General features: G+C 46.1%; 1 protein-coding gene across 2 annotated transcripts; it reads right to left on the bottom strand.

The window, feature by feature from the left end:
- Positions 1–353: 353 nt before the first annotated feature.
- On the bottom strand, positions 354–23,217 carry LOC143998233 (uncharacterized). Of its 2 annotated transcripts, none has more exons than XM_077493930.1 (4): positions 23,099–23,217; positions 1,465–1,821; positions 770–898; positions 354–687 (listed from the first exon to the last, which is right to left on the bottom strand). In XM_077493930.1, exons 2-4 carry the CDS (start codon positions 1,703–1,705, stop codon positions 524–526), a joined length of 534 nt encoding a protein of 177 aa, XP_077350056.1. In that variant the 5' UTR covers positions 1,706–1,821; positions 23,099–23,217; the 3' UTR covers positions 354–523. The 2 variants fall into 2 exon arrangements, with proteins under 2 accessions (XP_077350056.1, XP_077350057.1); XM_077493931.1 differs by having other exon boundaries at positions 775–898.
- Between the last annotated feature and the right edge of the window lie 2,042 nt (positions 23,218–25,259).

Raw genomic sequence — 25,259 nt, 5'->3', positions numbered from 1 at the left:
TCTTTGGTGTATAACATGTATGTGTGACAGTGTATAGCCTTTTTTTGGCTAAACAGGCATGTTTAAAATCAAAACATACACAACTCAGGAACTTACAAAGTTCAACTTTGATAAAGTGAAGGCCATATGAGACATTAGTATGTCAAAACTGTGTGGATTTTGCCTTTGTCAGATGGGGTGATGTCACCCCTGCAAAAGCCAAATTTTGAACATGCACACAAATTGGGAGTCAAGATGTGGATTTCCCTCCTGATCCCATGCCTAATGTCAACATGTACTAGCTCCCATCATGGGGGATCAATATACGTGTTTCAGGGGTGCAACCCCTTCCTCTCATCTACTTTAGTTGCGAGGAAGGGGTTGCACGCACAAAACGCATACATTGATATCCCGTGATGGCAGATAGCACATGTAGACAAACTGTGTGCATCTTCAAAATTTGGCTTTCAAATTACTTTAAAACTTTAGCAAAAAAAAAAAAATAATGATAATACAACAAGCAACTTTACAATTTTTGGTGTTTTTAGATTCTGCCTAAAACATCAATGATCTTAATTTTTTGTTGTACATCAGTGATAGTTTGCTTGACCATCTCTAAATCATGATTGCACACCATGATCTCACCGATGACGACTTGTGCACTTGCACTGTTGAAATGAGTTTCTTCTTCCGCAACATCCACATCACCTAAAAAAACAAAAAACACACCATGTATTATAAATATGCAGGCATACATCTATTACCTGAAGCTGTGGTCTCAGACACTGACCTGACCTGACTATTTCACCCACTTCCCGAACCTCTCCCTCCACATCTTCTTCATGGTATGTGGGGATTTCCCCTTCTTCAGGAGTAGTGGGGTTCCTGGTGTCCTCAGATGTCCCGATTCTTTTCTCCCCTATGTGAATACAAAAAAGGTATACTTAGCACACAGCTATTTGAGGCAAGAAATAGAAATATGAAACATTGCTTGGAAGTTTTGTACAATTGTCTGTTTTGGCAGAGTTCCAACCTAAAGACATGATTTTTTCCCTTTCTTAAAGCTGGAATACTTACCTTTTTTGGTAAAGTTTCACACATGGAGAGAACCCTAGTATCCACTGGAGCACCTGTGTGGGGCACCCTAAAAAGGTTGTTCTGGTGTCCCACACTAGTGCTCCTGCATCCAGATGTGTAAACAGCTGCTCAGTGTCCTCTCCTTACACTGAATCAAGTATGCATTTCATTCTAGTTACAAACCCATCTAGACAACAATGTACTAAACGTATTTTAATACAAATAGGCATGAACCTACCTGCATCTACCAAAACATCATATTAGTGGGGAACAAACGATGTTTACTATGAACAATTACTGTGCCCACAAACCTGAAACTTGCGATTTTAAACTGAACAACAGTAAAGAAAAGCACATGGAGCAGCATGCAAGTAATAATAATAATAGGAACGCAGGACAAATACTTACTTTTTACAAGCAGTTTCCTGATCCTTCTGTACTGATCATGCTCCCTCAATCTCAGGTCTGACCAACGTTTCCTCAATTGCTCCTTGGATCGTTGTACCCCAAAATTCCTGTGCAGACTTCTCACAACTTTAGACATGATCTTGGCCTTTCTCACATTTGTGTTTAAGTACGGTCCATACTTGCCATCATAGTCGGCCCTCTTCAAGATGTCCACCATCTCCACCATTTCTACAAAGGACATATTTGAGGCCTTATATCTCCTCCTGGATCAGGACTTTCTGGCTCCAGGCTTTCCTCGTCGTTGCTGATAACAACAGCACACACCTGCTGTGTGTCTGACATGTGCTCTCCCACTGCCTGGAAAGAGAAGGGTCGGGAAATACAGTAGAAAGAAGGTCAGGGGCGGAGATTCACGCATGCACAGTGTATATAAAGCATAACACGCGTGTGTCCTTACGTCGTACGTATGATCTGTGAGCGGAGGACAGAGTAGCGTAAGCACCGATCATGCAAACAAAGGTACAATTTTAACTTGGGGCATCAGTGGTTAGTGGCCTATACTGCTTATAGATTGAGGCCTATATTGCAACAAGATTAGGAGAGTTTAGCCAAAAACTTTATTGATAAGTACAGAGAGCTGACCTGTCTGTGGCAAGTAAAAAAACAATATTATAACAACAAACTAAAGAGGAAGGCAGTGCTGGATCAACTGTTGGAATTGGGGAAGCCGGTGATTCCCACGACAGACATCACCTATTTGAAGGCCAAAATTGGTGGCCTGAGGAGCCCATATAATAGGGAGTGCAGATCTGGAGCAGCAGCAGATGACATTTATGTCCCCAGGCTCTGGTACTACGACAGACTGTGGTTTATGTCAGACCAGAGTGAACCCAGGCCATCACTCTCAACCCTTCCTTCCACACTTCTTTCCACCTCAGTTGAGGCTTCTTATGTACAACCTGGGCCTTCCACCCAGGAAGATGTGGAGGAGCCCAGCTTGAGCCATGTATAGCATTGTTCAACATATTTCTTGTCAAAAAATTAATGATGTTAACTAGATGTTATTATTGATCACTAATTTCTGGTTTAACAAAGTGGTTAGTCTTTCTATTTGTTAACATTCAATTTGCAACAGTCATGAGCTCAAAATTGTGTGTGATTGATGACCAAAAATCGAAAACTATGTCCCATTTTCATACACAGGAAAGTCTCAGCCAGGAGGAGGCCTTAGAAAGTGGCAGCCAGGAGGTGGTTGTGGAAAGCGGCAGCCAGGAGGTGGCCGTGCCCAGTAGCCTGACCGAATCCCAAGTTTCTCCTCTCCGCCATCCAACAAAAAGGACCAGGAAGGCGAGGAACCTGGAGGAGTCAGAGACTTGCTTTGAATCGGCAGGCTACTGTGGTCCTCACAAACACCCTTAATGCCCACGAGGCCTTTGGATGTATGACGGCCAGTAAAATGTAAGGAATGGAGGAGGGCCAATGCCTCATCTGTGAGGAGGTCATACTTCAGGCCCTAAATAAGGGGGTGAGGGGCCAACTCACCAATAAAAGCCACGTCTGTGAGTTGGACCATATGACTCCTCCACCACCTCCAGCAACACCTCCAACAACACAGCCACAGCCTGAAAGGAAGCCTGCAAGGAGAGTGATGGCCTGGGTTTGGTGTGGTCTGGCAAAAGAAGCAGGCTGTTGCAAGACCACAGCCTTGGGACATATATGTCATCTGCTACTGCTCCCGATATCTCGGAGTCCTGGACTGGATTGTGCTCCCTATTAAATGGACTCCTCAGGCTACCAATTTTGCCTGTCAAATAATTGATGTCTGTCCTGGGGTACAAAGGCTTCACCAATTTCAACTGTTTCTCCAGCGTTGCATTCTTCTTTGTTTTGTTATGACCCCTAATAAATTTATAATTTTTATTGAATTTTTGATTTGTTTTGACAAATACTTGGCTATCCGTTTTACTTCAAAAAGGACAGTTTGTTTTGTGAGTAGGGAGGTACATTTCAAAAATACAATGTCAAATTAACAAGGGACACCAACACCAACTAACCTCTTTTGAGGTTAAAAAATGTAGATATTATTCAGGAGATCACGAGAAATAATAAGAAATCAGTTTGTCAGAACACTATGTGAATATCAGCAGCAACTTCATTATTCTAGCATTATAAAGAAGAAGAGAATGCGCTGCATTAAAAGATTAAAATATTTGTTGCGTGACAAATGTGCTATCTCCATTACGAACGCTAGTTTTACCAGACCAAGTGCTTCCATCTCGTACTTGATTCAGAGCATGTATGGGATTATATGGAACCTGCTCTCAAACATTTGTGTGCAGAAATTCCGACAGCAAATGTCTGATGGAGCATACACACGGTCGGACTTTCCAACAATAAGCTCACATCAAACATTTCCCGTTAGGGATTCCGACCGTGTGTACGCACCATAAAAAGTTATTCATGCAGATAGAAGAGGAATGAGAAAGCAGAGAGAAATTGCGCTAGGTGCTTTGGATTAGTGATGGACGAACTTCCGACGGGACGTTTCGCGAACGCGAAACGCGAACGGACACAAACGTTCGCGAAAACGACCGTTCGCCGCGGGCTCCATTGACTTCAATGGGAGGCGAATTTCGCAAACCTTTAGGTCGAATTTGCGGCCACGGGGTAATTATTAGGGGGTAGCACGTAGTCCCACCACCTGGACAATAGCATAATACATGTATGAGGTGAATTTGGGATCGATAACTACAAGCATTTTTTTTTTATTTGGGAAATTGTTCTGACAATTCAGGACTATGGAGCTAATGAAGGCAATGGAGGAGAGGGAAGGTCAGGGACCAGGGTAGGCAAACAAGAGGGTGCAGGAGATACAGAGCACTGACAGCAGCACCGTAATACAGAGCACTGACATCAGCACCGTGACATACAGCGCTGACAGCAGCTCCGTGACATACAGCGCTGACAGCAGCTCCGTGACATACAGCGCTGACAGCAGCTCCGTGACATACAGCGCTGACAGCAGCTCCGTGACATACAGCGCTGACAGCAGCTCCGTGACATACAGCGCTGACAGCAGCACCGTGACATACAGCGCTGACAGCAGCTCCGTGACATACAGCGCTGACAGCAGCTCCGTGACATACAGCGCTGACAGCAGCTCCGTGACATACAGCACTGACAGCAGCTCCGTGACATACAGCGCTGACAGCAGCTCCGTGACATACAGCGCTGACAGCAGCACCGTGACATACAGCGCTGACAGCAGCTCCGTGACATACAGCGCTGACAGCAGCTCCGTGACATACAGCGCTGACAGCAGCTCCGTGACATACAGCGCTGACAGCAGCTCCGTGACATACAGCGCTGACAGCAGCTCCGTGACATACAGCGCTGACAGCAGCACCGTGACATACAGCGCTGACAGCAGCTCCGTGACATACAGCGCTGACAGCAGCTCCGTGACATACAGCGCTGACAGCAGCTCCGTGACATACAGCACTGACAGCAGCTCCGTGACATACAGCGCTGACAGCAGCTCCGTGACATACAGCGCTGACAGCAGCACCGTGACATACAGCGCTGACAGCAGCTCCGTGACATACAGCGCTGACAGCAGCTCCGTGACATACAGCGCTGACAGCAGCTCCGTGACATACAGCGCTGACAGCAGCTCCGTGACATACAGCGCTGACAGCAGCTCCGTGACATACAGCGCTGACAGCAGCTCCGTGACATACAGCGCTGACAGCAGCTCCGTGACATACAGCGCTGACAGCAGCACCGTGACATACAGCGCTGACAGCAGCTCCGTGACATACAGCGCTGACAGCAGCTCCGTGACATACAGCGCTGACAGCAGCTCCGTGACATACAGCGCTGACAGCAGCTCCGTGACATACAGCGCTGACAGCAGCTCCGTGACATACAGCGCTGACAGCAGCTCCGTGACATACAGCGCTGACAGCAGCTCCGTGACATACAGCGCTGACAGCAGCTCCGTGACATACAGCGCTGACAGCAGCTCCGTGACATACAGCGCTGACAGCAGCTCCGTGACATACAGCGCTGACAGCAGCTCCGTGACATACAGCGCTGACAGCAGCTCCGTGACATACAGCGCTGACAGCAGCTCCGTGACATACAGCGCTGACAGCAGCTCCGTGACATACAGCGCTGACAGCAGCACCGTAAGCAGCCCCAGGAGGAAGTCAGCACAGCACAGGGATGGTGTGATCCCCTCATAATAAGAACCCCCAGGAGGAAGTCAGCACAGCACAGGGATGGTGGGAGCCCCTCATAATAAGAACACCCAGGAGGAAGTCAGCACAGCACAGGGATGGTGGGAACCCCTCATAATAAGCAGCCCCAGTAGAAATATGACACCGCTCAACCTCTTCAAAGAGGAGGGTAGGGGCATATAGTACGGTGTGCTTTTTTGGGTCAGGGAAGTGAGCCAAATGAATTAAGAAGGTCTGTGTGCTTGATTCCAAAAATTGTTTATAGACATATACATGGTCTACTGATCACATGTGTTGAATTCCTCCGAGATCCATGCCTCATTCATTTTTAGAAATGTGAGGTAGTTAACACTGTGGTGAGCTAGGCGAGTACGCTTATCGGTCACAATCCCCCCTGCTGCGCTGAACGTCCTTTCGGACAGGACACTGGATGAGGGGCAAGCCAACAGTTCGATTGCAAATTGGGCAAGCTCTGGCCAGAGGTCAAGCCTGCCCACCCAGTAGTCTAGGGGTTCATCACTCCTCAGAGCGTCCACATCGGCCGTTAACCCAATGTAGTCGGACACCTGACGGTCTAGGCGTTCCCTGATGCTGGATCCGGATGACACCTGTCGATGGGTCGGCTGAAAGAATGACCTCATATCCGAAGTCACCAACACATCTTCAAACCGGCCTCTTCTTGCAGGCGCTGTTGGATTGGTACCCGCAAATCCTTCTCTGGGAGTGGGAATTGCTCCTCTGCCAGCGCACGCAAAAGCAGAATGCAGCATTTCTCGAAGCAAGGCCTGGAAGTGCTGCATTCTGACAGCCCTCTGCGACGGCGGTAACATTTCCGCCATTTTGTGTTTGTACCGGGGGTCTAAGTACGTTGCCACCCAGTACTGGTCCTTGACCCTCATGCTTTTTATACGGGGGTCCCTATTAAAACACTGGAGCATGAAGGCCCCCATTTGCACTAAAGTGGAAGCGGTGTGGTGGCCTGGCTCCTGCTCATCATCCAGGATAATGTCGTCCTCTTCATTCTCCTCTCCCCATCCTCGCACAACAGGGATCCCAGAAAGGTTTAAAGCATGCTCTTCTTGCTCCTGCTCATCCGCCCCGGCACCATCCTCCTCTGACTCCTCATCAGACTCCTGTTGTTGACTTGTCTCAGATAGAGTAGCCCCCCCTGGGAATTCATCCAGCATTGCGACTTCCTCATCTTCCCGCTCCTGCTCCTCCACAGCCTGATCAATGACACGACGCAATGCACGCTCCAGAAAGAAGGCATAAGGTACCATGTCACTGATGGCGCCATGGCTGCGACTGACCAGTTTGGTGATCTCCTCAAATGGCCGCAGAAGTCTGCATGTGTCGCGCATGAGCAGCCACTGGCGCGGTGAAAAAAAACCCAGCTCCCCAGAACCGTTTCTTTCGCAGAGTTCATACAGGTAGACGTTAACTGCACGTTTCTGCTGGAGCAGCCTATCAAGCATATAGAAGGTTGAGTTCCATCGCGTCGGGCAATCGCAAATAAGACGTCTGACCGGCAGATGGTGTCGCCGCTGAATGTCAGCAAGGCGAGCCATGGCCGTGTAAGATCTTCTGAAATGGGCCGAGATTTTCCTTGCCTGCCGCAAGATGTCCTGGACCCCAGGGTATTTGACAAGGAATCGCTGCACGACCAAGTTTAAGACGTGTGCCATGCACGGCACGTGCGTGATTTTGCCCTGTTTCAATGCGCTAAGCAGATTGGCACCGTTGTCACACACCACTTTACCAACTGTCAAATTGAGCGGTGTTAGCCACTCATCTGCCTGTGAACGCAAAGCTGAAAGGAGTGCCGGGCCAGTGTGGCTCTTTGCTTCCAGGCACAACAGACGCAGCACGGCATGGCAACGTCTCACCTGGCATGTGGAATAGGTTCTGGGGAGCTTGGGCGGTGCAGTGGAAGAGACGCTAGCAGCGGAAAAGGAGGAGGCAGCTGAGGAGGAGAGGGAGGAGGATGGAGTAGGAGGAGGAGAAGAAGAGTCAGGCCTGCATGCAATCCGTGGCGGTAAAACCAAATCTACACGGGTGCCACGGGTTACATGCTTGACGGCCGTCAGAAGGTTCACCCAGTGGGCAGTAAAACTGATATACCTTCCCTGCCCGTGTTTGCTAGACCACGTGTCTGTGGTCAGATGTATCTTGGCACCGACACTGTGTGCCAGAGATACATTCACTTGCCGCTGAACATGGCCATATAGCTCTGGGATGCCCTTCTCTGAGAAATACTTCCTTCCTGGGACCTTCCATTGTGGTGTTCCAATGGCCACAAATTTGCGAAAGGCCTCCGAGTCCACCAGTTTATATGGCAGTAGTTGGCGGGCTATGAGTTCTGACAAGCCAGCCGCCAACCGTTGGGCAAGAGGGTTATCCGGCGTCATCATTTTTTTACGCTCAAACATTAGGCCCACGGAAGCCTGCCTTTTTGCAGAAAAATGTGAGCTTGGCGTGATGGAAGGTGGAGTGGAGGACAATTGTGAGGAGAGAGGAGAAGGAGAAGTAGAAGACGAGGCTGGACGGTGAGAGCCTGCAGTGTGGCTTTGTGTGTTCCGTTGCTCCCACTGGGCTCGGTGATGGCTGCTCATGTGCCTTCTTAAGGCGGTCGTCCCTAGGTGAGTATTGGGCTTACCGCGACTAACGCGTTGACTGCAAAGATTGCAGATGGCAACGCTATTGTCAGCAGCGGACACGTTAAAAAAAGCCCACACTGCGGAGCCATGTGCCGGTGTCCTGGGAGCGCCAGATGTGACCGTACATGGTCGATGACTCGCTCCTGATACATTTGCAGTCTGCTTTGTCCCTGCTGTGCAATGTAAGTCATTGCTGCTTCTCCTCCCTATCTGCTGGTCCATATCTCCCTCTGAACTCCCCTCCTCTTCCTCTCTTGTGGGCACCCACGTGACATCACTAGACACGTCATCATCAACGTCACCTTCCCCACCGCTATAAGTAGAGTAGGCAGCAACACCGGGGACCAACCTCCTCCTTGGGCTGATCTGGGTACTGGCGTCAGACTGCTGAGTAGCGCTTGTTGCTACCTCCTCTTCCTGATCCAATACCAAGAGTGGCTGCGCATCAGAAATGTCCTCTTGATATGGATCGGAAAATAATTCCAGTGACTCAAGCGGAAGGTATGTGGTGGTGGTGGTGGTGGTGGTCGTGTTGTTGGTGGTAGTGTCTTTGGGGGTGCACATAGCAGAGAGTGAAGAAGAGGGTGCAGATCGAGAGGATGAGGAGGGTGCAGAAGAGTAAGGCTGAGCGAGCCACTCAACCAAGTCTGGTGCATCCTTTAAAGTAATTGAACGCACCTTCTGCAACTTCCCACTTTGGCTCAAGCCTGTTGCTCCTGCCCTACCCCTACCACCCCTGCGGAAGGGCCTGCCTCTTCCTCTGCATGTCATTTTTTAAATGACCCTGTGACAAAACTCTTAGTCCCTATACCGCTGAAGGACTGCTGCAGTATAGGTGAGCGGTCAGCAGTGGTGCACGTCAACCCTATCTATTGTGGACCTATAGCGGTCCTTACAGAACAGCAGACTGTACCGCACTCAAGCCTATGTACCGTAGCACCCTATACCAAGTTACCAGTCCTTATAAGAACTTTTGTGGACCAAGCAGGTTGTGTATTAGTGTTTAGCAGACTGTACGTCAGTCCCTATACCGCTGAAGGACTGCTGCAGTATAGGGCAGCGGTCAGCAGTGGTGCACGTCAACCCTATCTATTGTGGACCGATAGCGGTCCTTACAGAACAGCAGACTGTACCGCACTCAAGCCTATGTACCGTAGCACCCTATACCAAGTTACCAGTCCTTATAAGAACTTTTGTGGACCAAGCAGGTTGTGTATTAGTGTTTAGCAGACTGTACGTCAGTCCCTATACCGCTGAAGGACTGCTGCAGTATAGGGCAGCGGTCAGCAGTGGTGCACGTCAACCCTATCTATTGTGGACCGATAGCGGTCCTTACAGAACAGCAGACTGTACCGCACTCAAGCCTATGTACCGTAGCACCCTATACCAAGTTACCAGTCCTTATAAGAACTTTTGTGGAACAAGCAGGTTGTGTGTTAGTGATTAGCAGACTGTACGTCAGTCCCTATACCAATGAAGGACTGCTGCAGTATAGGGCAGCGGTCAGCAGTAGTGCACGGCAACCCTATGTATTGTGGACCGATAGCGGTCCTTACAGAACAGCAGACTGTACCGCACTCAAGCCTATGTACCGTAGCACCCTATACCAAGTTACCAGTCCTTATAAGAACTTTTGTGGACCAAGCAGGTTGTGTATTAGTGTTTAGCAGACTGTACGTCAGTCCCTATACCGCTGAAGGACTGCTGCAGTATAGGGCAGCGGTCAGCAGTGGTGCACGTCAACCCTATGTATTGTGGACCGATAGCGGTCCTTACAGAACAGCAGACTGTAACGCACTCAGGCCTATGTACCGTAGCACCCTATACCAAGTTACCAGTCCTTATAAGAACTTTTGTGGACCAAGCAGGTTGTGTGTTAGTGATTAGCAGACTGTACGTCAGTCCCTATACCAATGAAGGACTGCTGCAGTATAGGGCAGCGGTCAGCAGTAGTGCACGGCAACCCTATGTATTGTGGACCGATAGCGGTCCTTACAGAACAGCAGACTGTAACGCACTCAGGCCTATGTACCGTAGCACCCTATACCAAGTTACCAGTCCTTATAAAAACTTTTGTGGACCAAGCAGGTTGTGTGTTAGTGTTTAGCAGACTGTGCGTCAGTCCCTATACCGCTGAAGGACTGCTGCAGTATAGGGCAGCGGTCAGCAGTGGTGCACGTCAACCCTATCTATTGTGGACCGATAGCGGTCCTTACAGAACAGCAGACTGTACCGCACTCAAGCCTATGTACCGTAGCACCCTATACCAAGTTACCAGTCCTTATAAGAACTTTTGTGGACCAAGCAGGTTGTGTATTAGTGTTTAGCAGACTGTACGTCAGTCCCTATACCGCTGAAGGACTGCTGCAGTATAGGGCAGCGGTCAGCAGTGGTGCACGTCAACCCTATGTATTGTGGACCGATAGCGGTCCTTACAGAACAGCAGACTGTAACGCACTCAGGCCTATGTACCGTAGCACCCTATACCAAGTTACCAGTCCTTATAAGAACTTTTGTGGACCAAGCAGGTTGTGTGTTAGTGATTAGCAGACTGTACGTCAGTCCCTATACCAATGAAGGACTGCTGCAGTATAGGGCAGCGGTCAGCAGTAGTGCACGGCAACCCTATGTATTGTGGACCGATAGCGGTCCTTACAGAACAGCAGACTGTACTGCACTCAGGCCTATGTACCGTAGCACCCTATACCAAGTTACCAGTCCTTATAAAAACTTTTGTGGACCAAGCAGGTTGTGTGTTAGTGTTTAGCAGACTGTGCGTCAGTCCCTATACCGCTGAAGGACTGCTGCAGTATAGGGCAGCGGTCAGCAGTAGTGCACGGCAACCCTATGTATTGTGGACCGATAGCGGTCCTTACAGAACAGCAGACTGTAACGCACTCAGGCCTATGTACCGTAGCACCCTATACCAAGTTACCAGTCCTTATAAGAACTTTTGTGGACCAAGCAGGTTGTGTGTTAGTGATTAGCAGACTGTACGTCAGTCCCTATACCAATGAAGGACTGCTGCAGTATAGGGCAGCGGTCAGCAGTAGTGCACGGCAACCCTATGTATTGTGGACCGATAGCGGTCCTTACAGAACAGCAGACTGTACCGCACCCAAGCCTATGTACCGTAGCACCCTAGACAGACCAAGTTACCAGTCCTGATAAAGAGCTTTGTGGAACAAGTGAGTTGTGAATGATTAGCAGACTGCAGCAGAAGGGCAGCAGTCAAGTATAATATTCTTTCTATATTTGGAAGAAAGAATATTATACGTGTACAAGCCTATTACCGTACCACTGATACCAGTCCTGAAAAGAACCTTTGTGGAACTAATAGTAACAGCAAGTCTTTAAAATTATCCTCACTGCCTGACACACTGCTTCCTGCCTGTCCCTATACAAATTGGCAAAAAAGAGTAGGCTGGAACGATTAGCTGGAACAGCTCTTTTGTGGACCTGATAGTAACAGCTAATGATGATGATGATGATGATGATGAAGAAAGACTAATCTGGCTGAGCTGTCCCTAAAATAGCAGCATACAGCGCTCTGTCCCTTTATCTAAACTGACAAAAGAAACTCAGGCTGCTGACCTAACACCTATACCAGTCCTGAAAAGAACTTTTGTGTACCAAATAGCTAGCGTTTTCTCTGTCCCTACTCCACACAGGATCCTTTCCCTACAGTGACAGAAGAAAGAATGTAAAATGGCCACCGGATCGGGTGTATTTATAGGTTAGGGGGAATGTCCAAGTGTCCATGAGCTGTCATGTCTCAATTGGTTGTCCTGTAACACATGATAAACGTGTCACGAAAGGTTAAAGTTCTTGTATACATTAAACACGTAAGTCCGCCGGGGCGAACGACGGAAAAAGGCGTTCGAACCCGCGGACGGCGAAAGTCGGAAATTCGCCGCGAAACGACCGCCGGGCGAACCGTTCGGCCATCACTACTTTGGATCAAGGCAAGTACTTTGTTCATTTTTCATTATAGAGGTTTACAACCACTATAAATCGACTTATGTAGCAATTGTATATGTTATATTATTTTTTTTATTTGCTAGTTCCTTACACAAGTCTTTTTCATGAAGTGGAGTTATCCCTGAAAGTGATCTCTATAGTAAAATTAACATATTGCTTTCTTCCTCATGGGCAAGATACAGGTTCACTTTATTAAACGTATTCAGGGAAAACTGAACTATGACATGCTTTCTATACTATATTACACATGAGCGAGGTCCCACGCTCATATCAGCAGTGTGGATAATATCCTTATTGACTGTTAAGGCAGTTTCATACTGGGACGGTGAGGGCATTGGCAGTAAAGCACCGCTAGTTTTATTGTTGCTTTACCGTCGTTTTAGCTGCGCTTTTTGGTCGCTAACGGGGTGCTTTTAACCCTCGCTTTTAACCCTCGCTAGCAGCCGAAGAAGGTATTAATACCGCCCGTGTAGCGCCTCTGCCGAAGCGATTTGCTGGTGCTTCGCAGGGGTGCCCATTCATTTCAATGGGCAGGGGCGTTTTAGGAGCGGTGTATGTACCGCTCCTAAACTGTCCCAAAGATTCTGCTTGCAGGACTTATTTTAACTTCCCGGAAGCGCACCGCTCCAGTGTGTAAGCCCTTTGGCTTTTAGACTGGAGTGACAGGAGAGGCGCTTTGTAGGCACTATTTTTAGTGCTAAAATGCCTGTAAAGCGCCTCAGTGTGAAAGTGTCCTTAAGCCTCATACACACTATCAGATTTTCTGCTGATTTTTTTCTTCAGATTTACCAAAACCATGTAGTAGAAGGGCCTGCCTGATTACATACACATAAGGTTTGACCTCATATTATATGGTTTTGGTAAATCTGATGGAAGAAATGAGCAGAAAATCTGATAGTGTGTATGGGGCTTTAGTCACAGTCACATTATGATCCTCCCCTCTTTTATTATTTACTTCCTGGAGCCTTTTTTCAGATGTCCACATCAATGCCTATATGATGTGGACAAATCCTATTGTTGTAGGTCAAACTCTGAGCGACCAGTACCTCTCTCTTGATTACAGTTGTAGGGATAACATTGAAGGATCTCACCAGGCTAGCACAAAGCTGACTTATTTTTAGAGCTCTCATTCATCAAATCAGACTGGGAACTAAGTTGATGCCACTTAACTAACTGCCATCCTTATGGCTTCCCTTTGATACAGTATGTGTCAAGTGCATGTGCACACACTAGGGGTCTGATGTAATGGCAATTGTGTTAAGAAGAAACTCTGTTTTTGTTTGTTTTTTAGATTGTATAAGATTGGATGTTTGAAGTGAATACAAGTTTACTTCACCTCTGTGTAGGCCTCATTCCCACAGGTGTACTACATCGTATGCCATGCTGGGGCTATGTTTACCTGCATGGGGATACCAGGGGCGGATCCAGGGGGGGGGCAACGGGTCAATTGCCCCCTCCGAGAATACCGCCAGCTAATGACAGCACGGCCGGTTCCGCGGGTCCAATCGCGGCCGGTTCCGCGGGTACCCGTGGGCCGGTTCCGTGGGTCCAATCGCGGCCGGTTCCGCGGGTACCCGCGGCCGGTTCCGCGGGTCCAATCGCGGCCGGTTCCGCGGGTACCCGCGGGTCCAATCGCGGACGGTTCCACGGGTACCCGCGGGCGGTTCCGCGGGTCCAATCGCGGCCGGTTCCGAGGGTACCCGCGGCCGGTTCCGCGGGTCCAATCGCGGTCGGTTCCGCGGGTACCCGCGGCCGGTTCCGCGGGTCCAATCGCGGTCGGTTCCGCGGGTACCCGCGCGGCCGGTTCCGCGGGTACCCGCGCTGAGTGGACGGGTGAGGGGGGGCAGCTGGGCGGCTTAGGAGGGCTGCTGGCCAATCAGGAAGCCAGCAGGCAGGGGAGCAGGGAGATGACATCATCTCTCACTGCCCTGCATCCCTCCAGTTCCACCCTCACTGTGTAGGAAGCTGTGTGCAGCAGAGAGATTGCATCATCTCTCTGCTGCCTATCTTCACTCTGGGACCCAACAAAAGACCACCAGTAGGTGACAATCCGCAGTGTGTGGCAGGCTACCTGGCAAGTGACAATCCGCAATGTGTGGCAGGCAACGTGGCAAGTGACAATCCGCAATGTGTGGCAGGTGACGTGGCAAGTGGCAATCCGCAATGTGTGGCAGGCAACGTGGCAAGTGACAATCCGCAATGTGTGGCAGACTACGTGGCAAGTGGCAAGTGGCAATCCGCAATGTGTGGCAGGTGACGTGGCAAGTGACAATCCGCAATGTGTGGCAGGCTACGTGGCAAGTGGCAATCCGCAATGTGTGGCAGGCAACGTGGCAAGTGACAATCCGCAATGTGTGGCAGACTACGTGGCAAGTGGCAATCCGCAATGTGTGGCAGACTACGTGGCAAGTGGCAAGTGGCAATCCGCAATGTGTGGCAGGTGACGTGGCAAGTGACAATCCGCAATGTGTGGCAGACTACGTGGCAAGTGACAATCCGCAATGTGTGGCAGGCAACGTGGCAAGTGACAATCCGCAATGTGTGGCAGGTGACGTGGCAAGTGGCAATCCACAATGTGTGGCAGGCAACGTGGCAAGTGACAATCCGCAATGTGTGGCAGGTGACGTGGCAAGTGACAATCCGCAATGTGTGGCAGGTGACGTGGCAAGTGGCAATCCGCAATGTGTGGCAGGCTACGTGGCAATCCGCATCTGGTGGCAGGCGACGTGGCAAGTGACAATCCGCAATGTGTGGCAGGTGACGTGGCAAGTCACAATCCGCAATGTGTGGCAGGTGACGTGGCAAGTGGCAATCTGCAATGTGTGGCAGGCTACGTGGCAAGTGACAATCCGCAATGTGTGGCAGGGGACGTGGCAAGTAACAATCCGCATTTGGTGACAAGTGACAATCCACATTTGATGGCAGGCGACATGGCAAGTGACATCCTCAGGGCTCCCACTGATTCTGCAATATGGTGAGTTGAACCATTTAATTTTATATTACAATGTATTAATAGAAATAATGCGCTTCAATCATCCTGACACCATAACAACCATGGTGCCGTAATGATTGAAGCGCCAATACCAGCCATTTCCCATATAAATTGCCCCCCAAAAAACATATTTTATAGAAGTGCCCCTCCCGAGACTAGACTCTGGATCCGCCCCTGGGGGATACACAGGTGTTCCGTGCATCTCTGTGCAGGCAATCTCATTAGATGGAGCAGCTGCATGGATACAACTGCTGCTCCCAGTTTGTCATCTGGGCTAAGAACAAGCACTGTATGAGTTTGGAGTCATGCACCCACGCAAATGTCAAATTGGGAGCATTGACACGAATGGGACTCCATGCACCGGGATGCCTGGTTCACCTGTACAGGTAAACACGACCCTCATTCAGGTGTACGCTGTAGTAAGCCTGTGTGAACAACAAGGCTTTACACTTTAGTAAATCAGGCCCTAAATTTGATGTCAGATAAGTGCTTTCCATGTCAGTGACTGCTATGAGCGGACTATATATTAGTCCTGTAGGGGTAGCCCCCATAGAAGTCATTGAACCACCCTAATATTGCATTGCACTAAGCTTGCTCAATGAAAGTAAACAAAATATGTGTGGTCTGAGAACTGCATTTTTATTTAGTGAAAATAGTGCAGATAAATGAAGACTTAAAGCAAGGCTGAAAAACATATATTTCCTCAACAAAGCATTGCTTCAGGCTCCCTCCTGAGCCAGTCTTGTGACCAATGCCTAATCATTTGGTCTTGTGACCTCTGCTGAATAGAAGAACAGCCAGTTTAAACTCTGGTCATATCATTCAGCAAAGTTCATTTTACCAATTACATAGGTTTTAGTCATATGACAGGTATGGATGGCATCTTGCAGAAGCATTTCTTCAGGAAGGGTAAATATTTTGATCCTTCTAATACTCTTTATCCACTCCAGCAACACTGCTATTTTTCCCTAAAGTCTAACTGCAGATTTTGTATAAGGCCCCTTTCACATGTGCGGATCCTGGGAGGGTCCGTATCCAGCCATCCACTTGCTCAGCGGGGATCGCTCTGTTGATCCCCGCTGAGCTGGAGGATGACTAGTTCGTCTCTGCACACTGTGCAGAAAAGGACTGGTCAGATCTCCGCTTTCCTCTATGGGGGGATCGGATGAAAACGGACCATCAGTGATACATGTATATCCGTTTTTCATCTGAAAACGGATGGATGAAAAACGGACATATGGTCTGCCCGTGTAAAAGGGGCCTTACTTTAAAAAGTTTGCCAAGATGACCCAAACAAACTATTTCCTTTATTAACCACATGAAGTCCAGGCTTTTTTTGGCAATTTTTGTTTAAAAGTTAATTTAATATTTTTTGCTGGAAAATTATTTATACCCCCAAATATTATACATTTTTTTCAGCAAAGACCCTAGGGAATAAAATGGTGATCATTGTAATTTTTGTATGTCACACGGTATTTGCACAGCATTTGCACGCAATTTTTTTGGATTTTTTTTTATTGCATTAAAAAAAAAAATATATATATATTCCCCAATTTTTGGTATAATATGAAAGATAATTTTATACCAAGTAAATAGATACCTGGCATATCACGCTCGTGGAATGGCGTCAAACTACGGTACTTGAAAATTTCCACAGGTGATGTTTTGAAAGCCCTTACGCCCTTACACGTTACCTGATTAAAGTTACAGAGGAGGTCTAGTGCTAGAATTATTGCTCTCCCTCCAACATTTGAGGCAATACCTCACATGTGTGGTGGGAACACAGTTTACATATACATGCGTTCGCTTCGGAGCACGGAGGGATGGGAGCGCTTTACATTTTTTTCTTATTTATTTTACTTTTTATTTTCACACTGTCCCTTTGATTATAATTTTTTTTAGGGCTGTTACTGATTAAAAAATTTGTGTTCGATTAATCGTTTTTTTTTAAAATCGATTAATCGACTAATTTAGATTAATTATAACGCACATACAGATCCAACTACTTTTAGCTGATCTCCTTGCATTGCAACTCTGCATTAGTCAGTGGTAAATGTTGTATACACTATATACAATCAACCGACACTACTTAGTTTCCACAATCCATGACTTAACTTCACAGTTCACACAAACGTTTTAAATTCAAACTGTAGCACTGACGTAAGTCATTTTTCCCCACAGTAGCATGACAATCCCTCCACCTCCATGTGCAAACAGGTGGTCATGCAAGCGGATATCAAAAGAGTTAACACGGACCATAAACTTCTCTCACGTCTCCTTAGATCCCAGCAAGGACACCAGGTCATGGGTAGAAAGAAAAGATATAAGTGCTCACCGCTTAAGTACAAGATAGAATTTTTGTGTTCAAACACAAACTACTCACATAAAGATGATAAAAACACAGCATGTAAAGCCGACAATCGTGTTAGTTCCGTAGGGCAACAGCGGTGGCGTCATGCATAGCTCCTCCCCGTACACGCTACGTTCAATCAGAAACTTCAACGTCACCGGATTCTTCCCCGGAGTCCGGTGACGTCACCGGATCTGAGGCGGAACTCCCTGAAGACCCGGGAAGTCGGCGGAGAGGTGAGTACCGGTCAAAAGAATTTTGATCGATCAAAAAAAAAATTGATCGATCAAAAAAATTTACGATTAATCGAGGAATTAATCTTTAATTTTCACACTCCTAATTTTTTTTGATCACTTTTATTCCTATTACAAGAAATGCAAACATCCCTTGCAACAGAAATAAGGATGACAGTTTTTTTTTTTTAAACTTTTGCTTTAAAAAAAAAAAAAAACTTGTTTACTTCAACCTTGGACTGAAGGTGACATTGTGATGTCGCTCTGGTCCTCCAAGGCCATACAAGCGATCAAAGTGGATCTACTCTTAGATCTCCTGTGGGACCAGCCAGTGGCACCTTCGGATGATATCTCGGTTGAGCCGACGGAAACAGTAAGCCCAAGAAATACCTGTGAGTGGCGGGAGGGGAGGGGGGGAATGTCCCACGGGGGAAGCTTTGGACCCAATTTTGGAGACCCATTGTGTGCTCGTGACATTTCTCACCCTTCACGCCTAAGGGTAAGACAAATATTATTGCCTAAGCACAATTCTGCAACGTAGAACTGTACATATTTTCACAACTACTTTGTGCATCCAGATAAATTATAACTTGTTTTTCCTAGGACAAATCGAGCTTTCATTTGGTGTTAAATGGTAATGATATCTCCAGATTTTGTTTTTTTATATTTTATATTATGAAAGAAAAACTGTCCCAAAATAGTAAAAAAAATAATTCAACTGTATACTCTTTAAAGATAAAAGAGTGGTGCATTGTATATAAAAGATAAAATGCTAAATGTCCTAGTGAAATAAAATTAAAGTAAAATATGACATACAAGGCAGGTGCCTCTGCGGTTGCCAGACTAACAACGTGTGGAAAAATGACAAAAACCCAAATGTGGGCTAGTAATAAGCAATTGATAAAATCAAAATAAATATGCAAAACAGGTGCTAACAATTACCAAACTGATGAAGTCACGTGATCGTGGGACTGAAATACCGGAAGTGCTGCAGATCGAGCTCGCTGCTCGCTTTTACATTGCTTTACTTTTATTCATATTTATGTGAGTACCTGTCTATCTTTATTTTAACTGAATAAACATGCTTTAATATACTACACTATGGGCATCCTTCCTGTTCTTAATCTCCTCCTATCGTTCACTGGCGAGACCCATCCATCCCGGATACCTTAAGGTCACTCTTAAAGGGGACGATAATGCTGACTGTAGGCAGGACACCTATACCAACAAGAACCTGGGCTACCACGCTAGGACGGTCACCAAGGACTCCAAAGATACATATTTACATGCTGTTACCTTACAGCAGTAAGGTAAGGGGACACCCATATGTTTAATCAGCACAGAGGATCTCACGAGTCACCTACCACTAGCAGCACCTTGCAGAATTTTGTTTACTAGCACCAGCACTTTACCATTGGGTTTACAGAGCAACTATATATTGTACTATATATACCTTTGAGTAAGGAAGCATTTTTATGGACACTTTGATATATGCTTTTGTAGGGATTTATTATTCTTTTATGTACATGTATGATCTGATATTTGCTTTTATTAATTTATTAGCAATTTACACTTGGGATATATGCACCTTGTTTTACGTACCTAAGTTTGGTAATTGTTAGCACCTTTTTGGAAAATTTATTTTGATTTTATCAATTGTTTATTACTAGCCCACATTTGGGTTTTTGGCATTTTTCCAAGCGTTGTTAGTCTGGCAACCGCCAATACCTGCCTTATATATCATATTTTACTTTAATTTTATTTCATTAAAACGTTTAGCATTTTATCTTTTATGTACAGTGCACCACTACTTTTTTATCTTTAATTCTTTTTCGGGTTCAGATATTTCCCTCAGTGCGAGCAGCAGTACGTGTTCTATAGCTCTTTTTATTATTTACCTGTATATTTGTTGTTACTGCTATAGCCTACCACCAAAGAACAACCCAAAATTAATGTTCCTGCTCCTGACGATCACACTGATACCACACATGTGTATGCTATTTGTTGTTTGTACTCGTAGTACAGCCCAGAAACAATAGTGTGCATTTTGCTTTTTTTTGTCACATCTGACACTAACTTTATAACTAATAATTAAAAAAAAAATCTTGCCCAAAATATACTGACCATGACCTTTGCCCCTGTCCTTGACCTTTGACCCATACTTGACCCAAACACTAAACTTGGCATTGACCTAGATCAAACCCTGATCTAGGTCAGGGGTAGGCAACCTTTTAAGCACAGTGTGCCCTAAAATGTCTTCAAAGAAATTGAGGGTGCCGATTTTATAACAAAAAAATGTCAACTTCACACTCTCAATCACGAAAAGGATTTTTTATAAAGCAAATGCTGTAAACTACTTTAGTAGTGAGAAATTAACATCCTGCACTCTCACGCCTCAGATCAGCCCCAATTCATGCACCTTCACACCTCAGATTACTGTCCTCCCTGCTCATCTGTCCCACCACTGTAACCCCCTGCATATCTGCCCCACCACTGTACCCGCCTGCACATCTACTCCACCACTGTAACCCCCTGTTCATCTGCCCCATCCACTGTAACCCCCAGTACATCTGCCATAACACTGTACCACCTTGCTCATCTGCCCCACCAATGCACCCCCTTTCTCATCTGCTCCACCGCCGTACCCTCTTGCTCTTCTGTCTCACTGCTGAACCATCTTCTCATCTGTCCTAACACTGAACTTATCTGCTAATCTGTCCCACCACTGTACCCCCTGCTCTTCTATCCCACCACTGTAACCCCCTTTCTCATCTGCCCCACCACTGTACCTCTTGCAAATCTGTCCCACCACTGTACCACCTGCTGTTCTGCCCCACCACTGTAACCCCATGCTCATGTGTACCATCGATGTACCTCTTTTCTCCTCTGCACATCTGCCCCACCTCTGTACCCCCTTCTGCTCCTCTGCCTCAGTGCAGTGGCCAATAACAGTCCTCCTCCTTTTGGAAACAGGGACCACTCCCCCTAGCAGAACCCAATCTCTTCCCCATCACAAAAGTTGACGATCGCAGCTACAGCAAAGTTATAGAACCAAGCAATGTTTCCCATCTTTTACAGTGTGTGGGGGCACAGTGCCTCCCCCTCAGAGCAGGTGCAACATGGGAAACTCTGAATTTGGAATGCATTAGTGTCTCACTGATGCTTCCCTGCGCTGCTCTGCTAATGAGGAGGGAGTCGAGTGCCGGCAAAAGAGGCTTTGTGCATGCCTGCTTGCAGCACCAGTGCCGGGGTTGTTGCCTACCCCTAATCTAGGTATTTTTACTTTATTTGTTTCTATTATTATTATTTTATTATCACTGTTGTAGCCAACCAGACACTACCACAGTGATCAGGTGACCCGGAACTGGGGGTTCTGGGTCCTGATCGTTGGTACAGAACCCGGGGCTCTCGGTGAGACCCTGGCCTCTGTGTTGGGAGCGCTCTGTGCAGTGAACGCCCAGCACAAAGACAGATATGCATATATGCTGGCGCATGGCAAAAAGACCAGTCTAGTGAGGGCACATAATATGTCGGCGTCAAGGGGTTAAAGTAACACAAAAGCCCAAAGTTAGGCTTTGTGCTTTGTCCATGCACGGTGCAAGTTTCTCAATCTTTATGATGTTTGAGGTCAGTGTCTCAAACTACTAAAACCAAAAGCAGCCAGATAAATAAATTTTTCAGAAGCAGCTCATCAAAGGCTGACCCATATTTCTCTCATGATGAGTTTTATGAATGTTTAAGTGTAGGTTCAATTTAAATAGAAAAAAAAACTTCAATTTCTGAGAGTTTTCACTTGAAACGTCCTCTAATCACAGTGATTTCATGGCTGATTCCCCGAATCGCATCTGTTCATGACTGACAATCCTCACTGTAATTCTCTGACTATTTTTAGTGTGCCACTTATCAGTTTTTGCAATGCTGCAAGGAAAGGTGATACACACTGTTATGTAATTTGTTTTTAGCACGCGCATTTGAACCTCTTGAGCTTCCAGCTTCTGACATTCAACGGACGGTATTTTTAGACACTAGGAGGCACTCGATTCGAACATTATGGTCCTGATACAGGTCCAAGTCATTGTGTTCAGCTGCATGACCTGATCAATGCATTGAAAACAAAACTTTTCTACATTTCTCTAATTGCTACTTTATTACTGAAACCTAAGAGGATTTGTAACAAGATTTAATTAAAAATATATTACAGATATGAAGGTGCTAAACTGGAAATGCCCATTGAGATTAGGTAAATCTGATATAAGTGATTTTAACGTGATCTGACAAACATGCAATATGTATGCTACAGATCTACAAACAAAGAAATCCTCTTCTCTGTAGTGCCTCTGTATTCCAGCAGTTCATACACATGGGTGCATTGTATGTAGCTGTGTCTCAATTGCTCACACTACAGCAGGGTAGATGAAGGCTAGGAAGAGCTATCCATATAACCAAGGAAGAGCTCCCATTAAAACCAAAGAGGAGTACATCTTTCAGCACATATGCATGCAAGGTTCTAATCACACAGACATCAAACATCTACTGTAAATACCAGTGGCAGCCGGTCCATAAGGGGCGCAGGGACACCGCCCTCCCCAAAGTTAGTTTGCATAATCATGGAACGATTTATTTTTAAATAAACGATAATATGACAAAAAATGTTTTAACATCTTAAAGTGGTTGTAAACCCTGTTACACCACTTTTACCTACAGGTAAGCCTACAATAAGGCTTACCTGTAGGTACTGTAAATATCCTCTAAACCTGCACGGTTTAGGAGATATTTACCATATACGCTTGCGCCGACGTCATACACACTGAAGAAACGGCTCGATCATGACGTTTCTAAAGGGCTTGTGCTGTGACCTCGGCTCTCATGCGCATAAGTGAAGTCATTGTGGCTCCGGCCAATCACATCGCTGGAGCCCGCAAACCCGGAAAAAACTGCAGGAGACATGTCGCCGGTCACAGTGGTGTTCGGGGACTGCTGCAACAGCTTCGATCTAAGTTAATTATTTCATAATGAGGTAGTATGCGATGCATACTACCTCACTATGCCTTTGTCTTGCAGGTTTATTTATTTTTTGTTATATAGGTTTACAACCACTTTAAAGTGTTACTAAACCCAGGAGACTGCATTCACTATATCTTGTCTCGAACAGTACACAGTAAATATAAACTGATAAATACCTTTCCCATCAGCAGTATACAGCAGCCTTGTGACTTCTATCAGTTCCTAGTAAACCTTGGAGGAGGAGTATTCACACTGCACTGATCCTCTTTCTGGACATATTTGGACAGTGCTGATTGGCCCTGTGCCGATCACAGGCAGCCTCCCAAGAAAAAAAAAAGTTAACTCTCTAGCAATACACATATAACTGAGCATGTGCAGTTAGTCCACTAGCTCTGTAAATATCAGGTTATTTTTTTGAGACAGTGGAAGAAGAGGAAAATCAGAGGAACAGGATCAAACAGACTTTATACACAATGCAAAGGATTAACCCCTTAGGTTCCTCAATGAGTATAACAAGCATGCTTTACTGCATATACTTACCAATTTTACTCTTGTGGGTTTAGTAACACTTTAAAGTTAAAAAATGTTAGTCATATCATTTATTTAAAAATGAATCATTCTATGTGTGTGCACTCACTGCACTGTGAGGCACCGGACTAATGGGTTTCTATTAGGTCCATCATTTTTTTACAAGCAGGTGTTAGAGCCTAAAGGCTCTAATTGGCTTATTTTAAGATCTCCTCGGGTGCAGAACCCTCCCACTTGTGATTTTAGTAAAACAGTATTTTCCATTCCATCACTTCCAGTTACCGGATTCTCATCCTGGCCAATTAGGACAGGAGGCTGAAGAGCTGCCAGGTATCAGGGGAACCGTGACTGCTGGAGAGCTCAGTTTTTAGGTCCTCTGATGAGTGTGGACCTGGAGGGATTTGTTTGCGCCCCCCATAATTTTTTAGCACCAGTCACCAATGGTAAACCCACAGAGAGATGTGATTACCATAGGATACAGAGAAGCTTCTAGTTATATACAATTATCAGTTTGTTCTGTGGCCAATAAAATTTATTGTGATTTGTTAGAAAAGTGCTTACACACTGGAGTAATAAAATAGCTCACGCTGGACTTTCTGGGATGCTACTGAAGAAATTGATTCATAAAAAACCTTGGTGGGTCTGGACATATCATCATGTTACAGAGACACACGTGGCTGGGAACAGCTAGAAGTCCGGTGTGTGACTGTTTTAGAATATTAGGTGATTATCCATAGTGTTGTTTTTACACTCTATGGACATGAGTGGTTTTATGTTGATTTAATTAATTTTAAAAACAATTGAATTTCACTATTGGAGGCTCTGTGTTCTCTCCTCCTGCTTTTCAATCTGTACAGAACATCCTGTACAGTGGTTATAAGTGGACATATATAGGACCTACTCTGTGAGTAAGCCCTTGGCCCATGGATGAGGGTGAAGATAGCCTGAAATGTGATCTTTAGGTATCAATCTCTGCATTGTAGCAAATTGCGAAGATAACCTGGTATATCACCTTCACCAAATCTGCGCTCTGCATTGTAGTGCTTTCCCACAACCCCGGGGGGGGCTGGGGGTGTCAGCGCAAGTCTGATAATTAGAGCAGAGCAGACTATGTTCTCAACACTCTCTAGAGAACTCACCACACTGTGATCTCATGTCTATTGTGGTCAGTTTTTAATAAGAAAGCAGAGGGACTGGCAGGAACCCCAGGTATTTCACACATAGGAAGCAATGCAAAGAGAACAGTGAGTGTCATTTTTCATACACATACATGGTACAACAGACACAGATCAGGAATATGAAATGTTGGGTTTACACATATTCTTTAACTGGCTTCAGAGAAGAGTTCTCCAGATCCAACACTACAGAACAGCTTCAATTGTGACCCAGTTTCTGCAGTATCACTCTCTGAGTGATTGTGGTTACCATATCCTGCACATCTGGGCTAATGGACTCTGTTTTATGGCAATTCTCAGTCCTTTGTGTACTGTATTAGTCACCAACAGAGCACCTTCCAGTGCTAAAGCCATGACACAATCTTTCAGTTTGACCCATTTATTGAGTATGGTCCATCAGACTGTAATAATGGCAGTTACCTTACAGTTGTGACCATTTGGAGCTATTTTAAATTCTTCATCCTTTTTTACTGAGGTAACAGTCAATACATCTGATGTCATCTACTAGCAGAAGTGTTGCACAGGCTCCTTTCCCATATTTTAGCTTAGGAGGAAGCACTCTTCTGCTGCTACCGCTTCTGCTTTTCTTTCTCCCATCCTCTGCCTGTCTACAGTGATTTCATCCCCTCCATCC

The sequence above is a fragment of the Lithobates pipiens genome, unplaced genomic scaffold (assembly GCF_037356315.1).
Source record: "Lithobates pipiens isolate NorthernLeopardFrog02 unplaced genomic scaffold, aLitPip1_a1.2 Scaffold_19, whole genome shotgun sequence".
Lineage (NCBI taxonomy): Eukaryota > Metazoa > Chordata > Amphibia > Anura > Ranidae > Lithobates > Lithobates pipiens.
The sequence above is the reverse complement of the archived record's forward strand: the minus strand, read 5'-3'. Positions and strand labels throughout refer to the sequence as shown.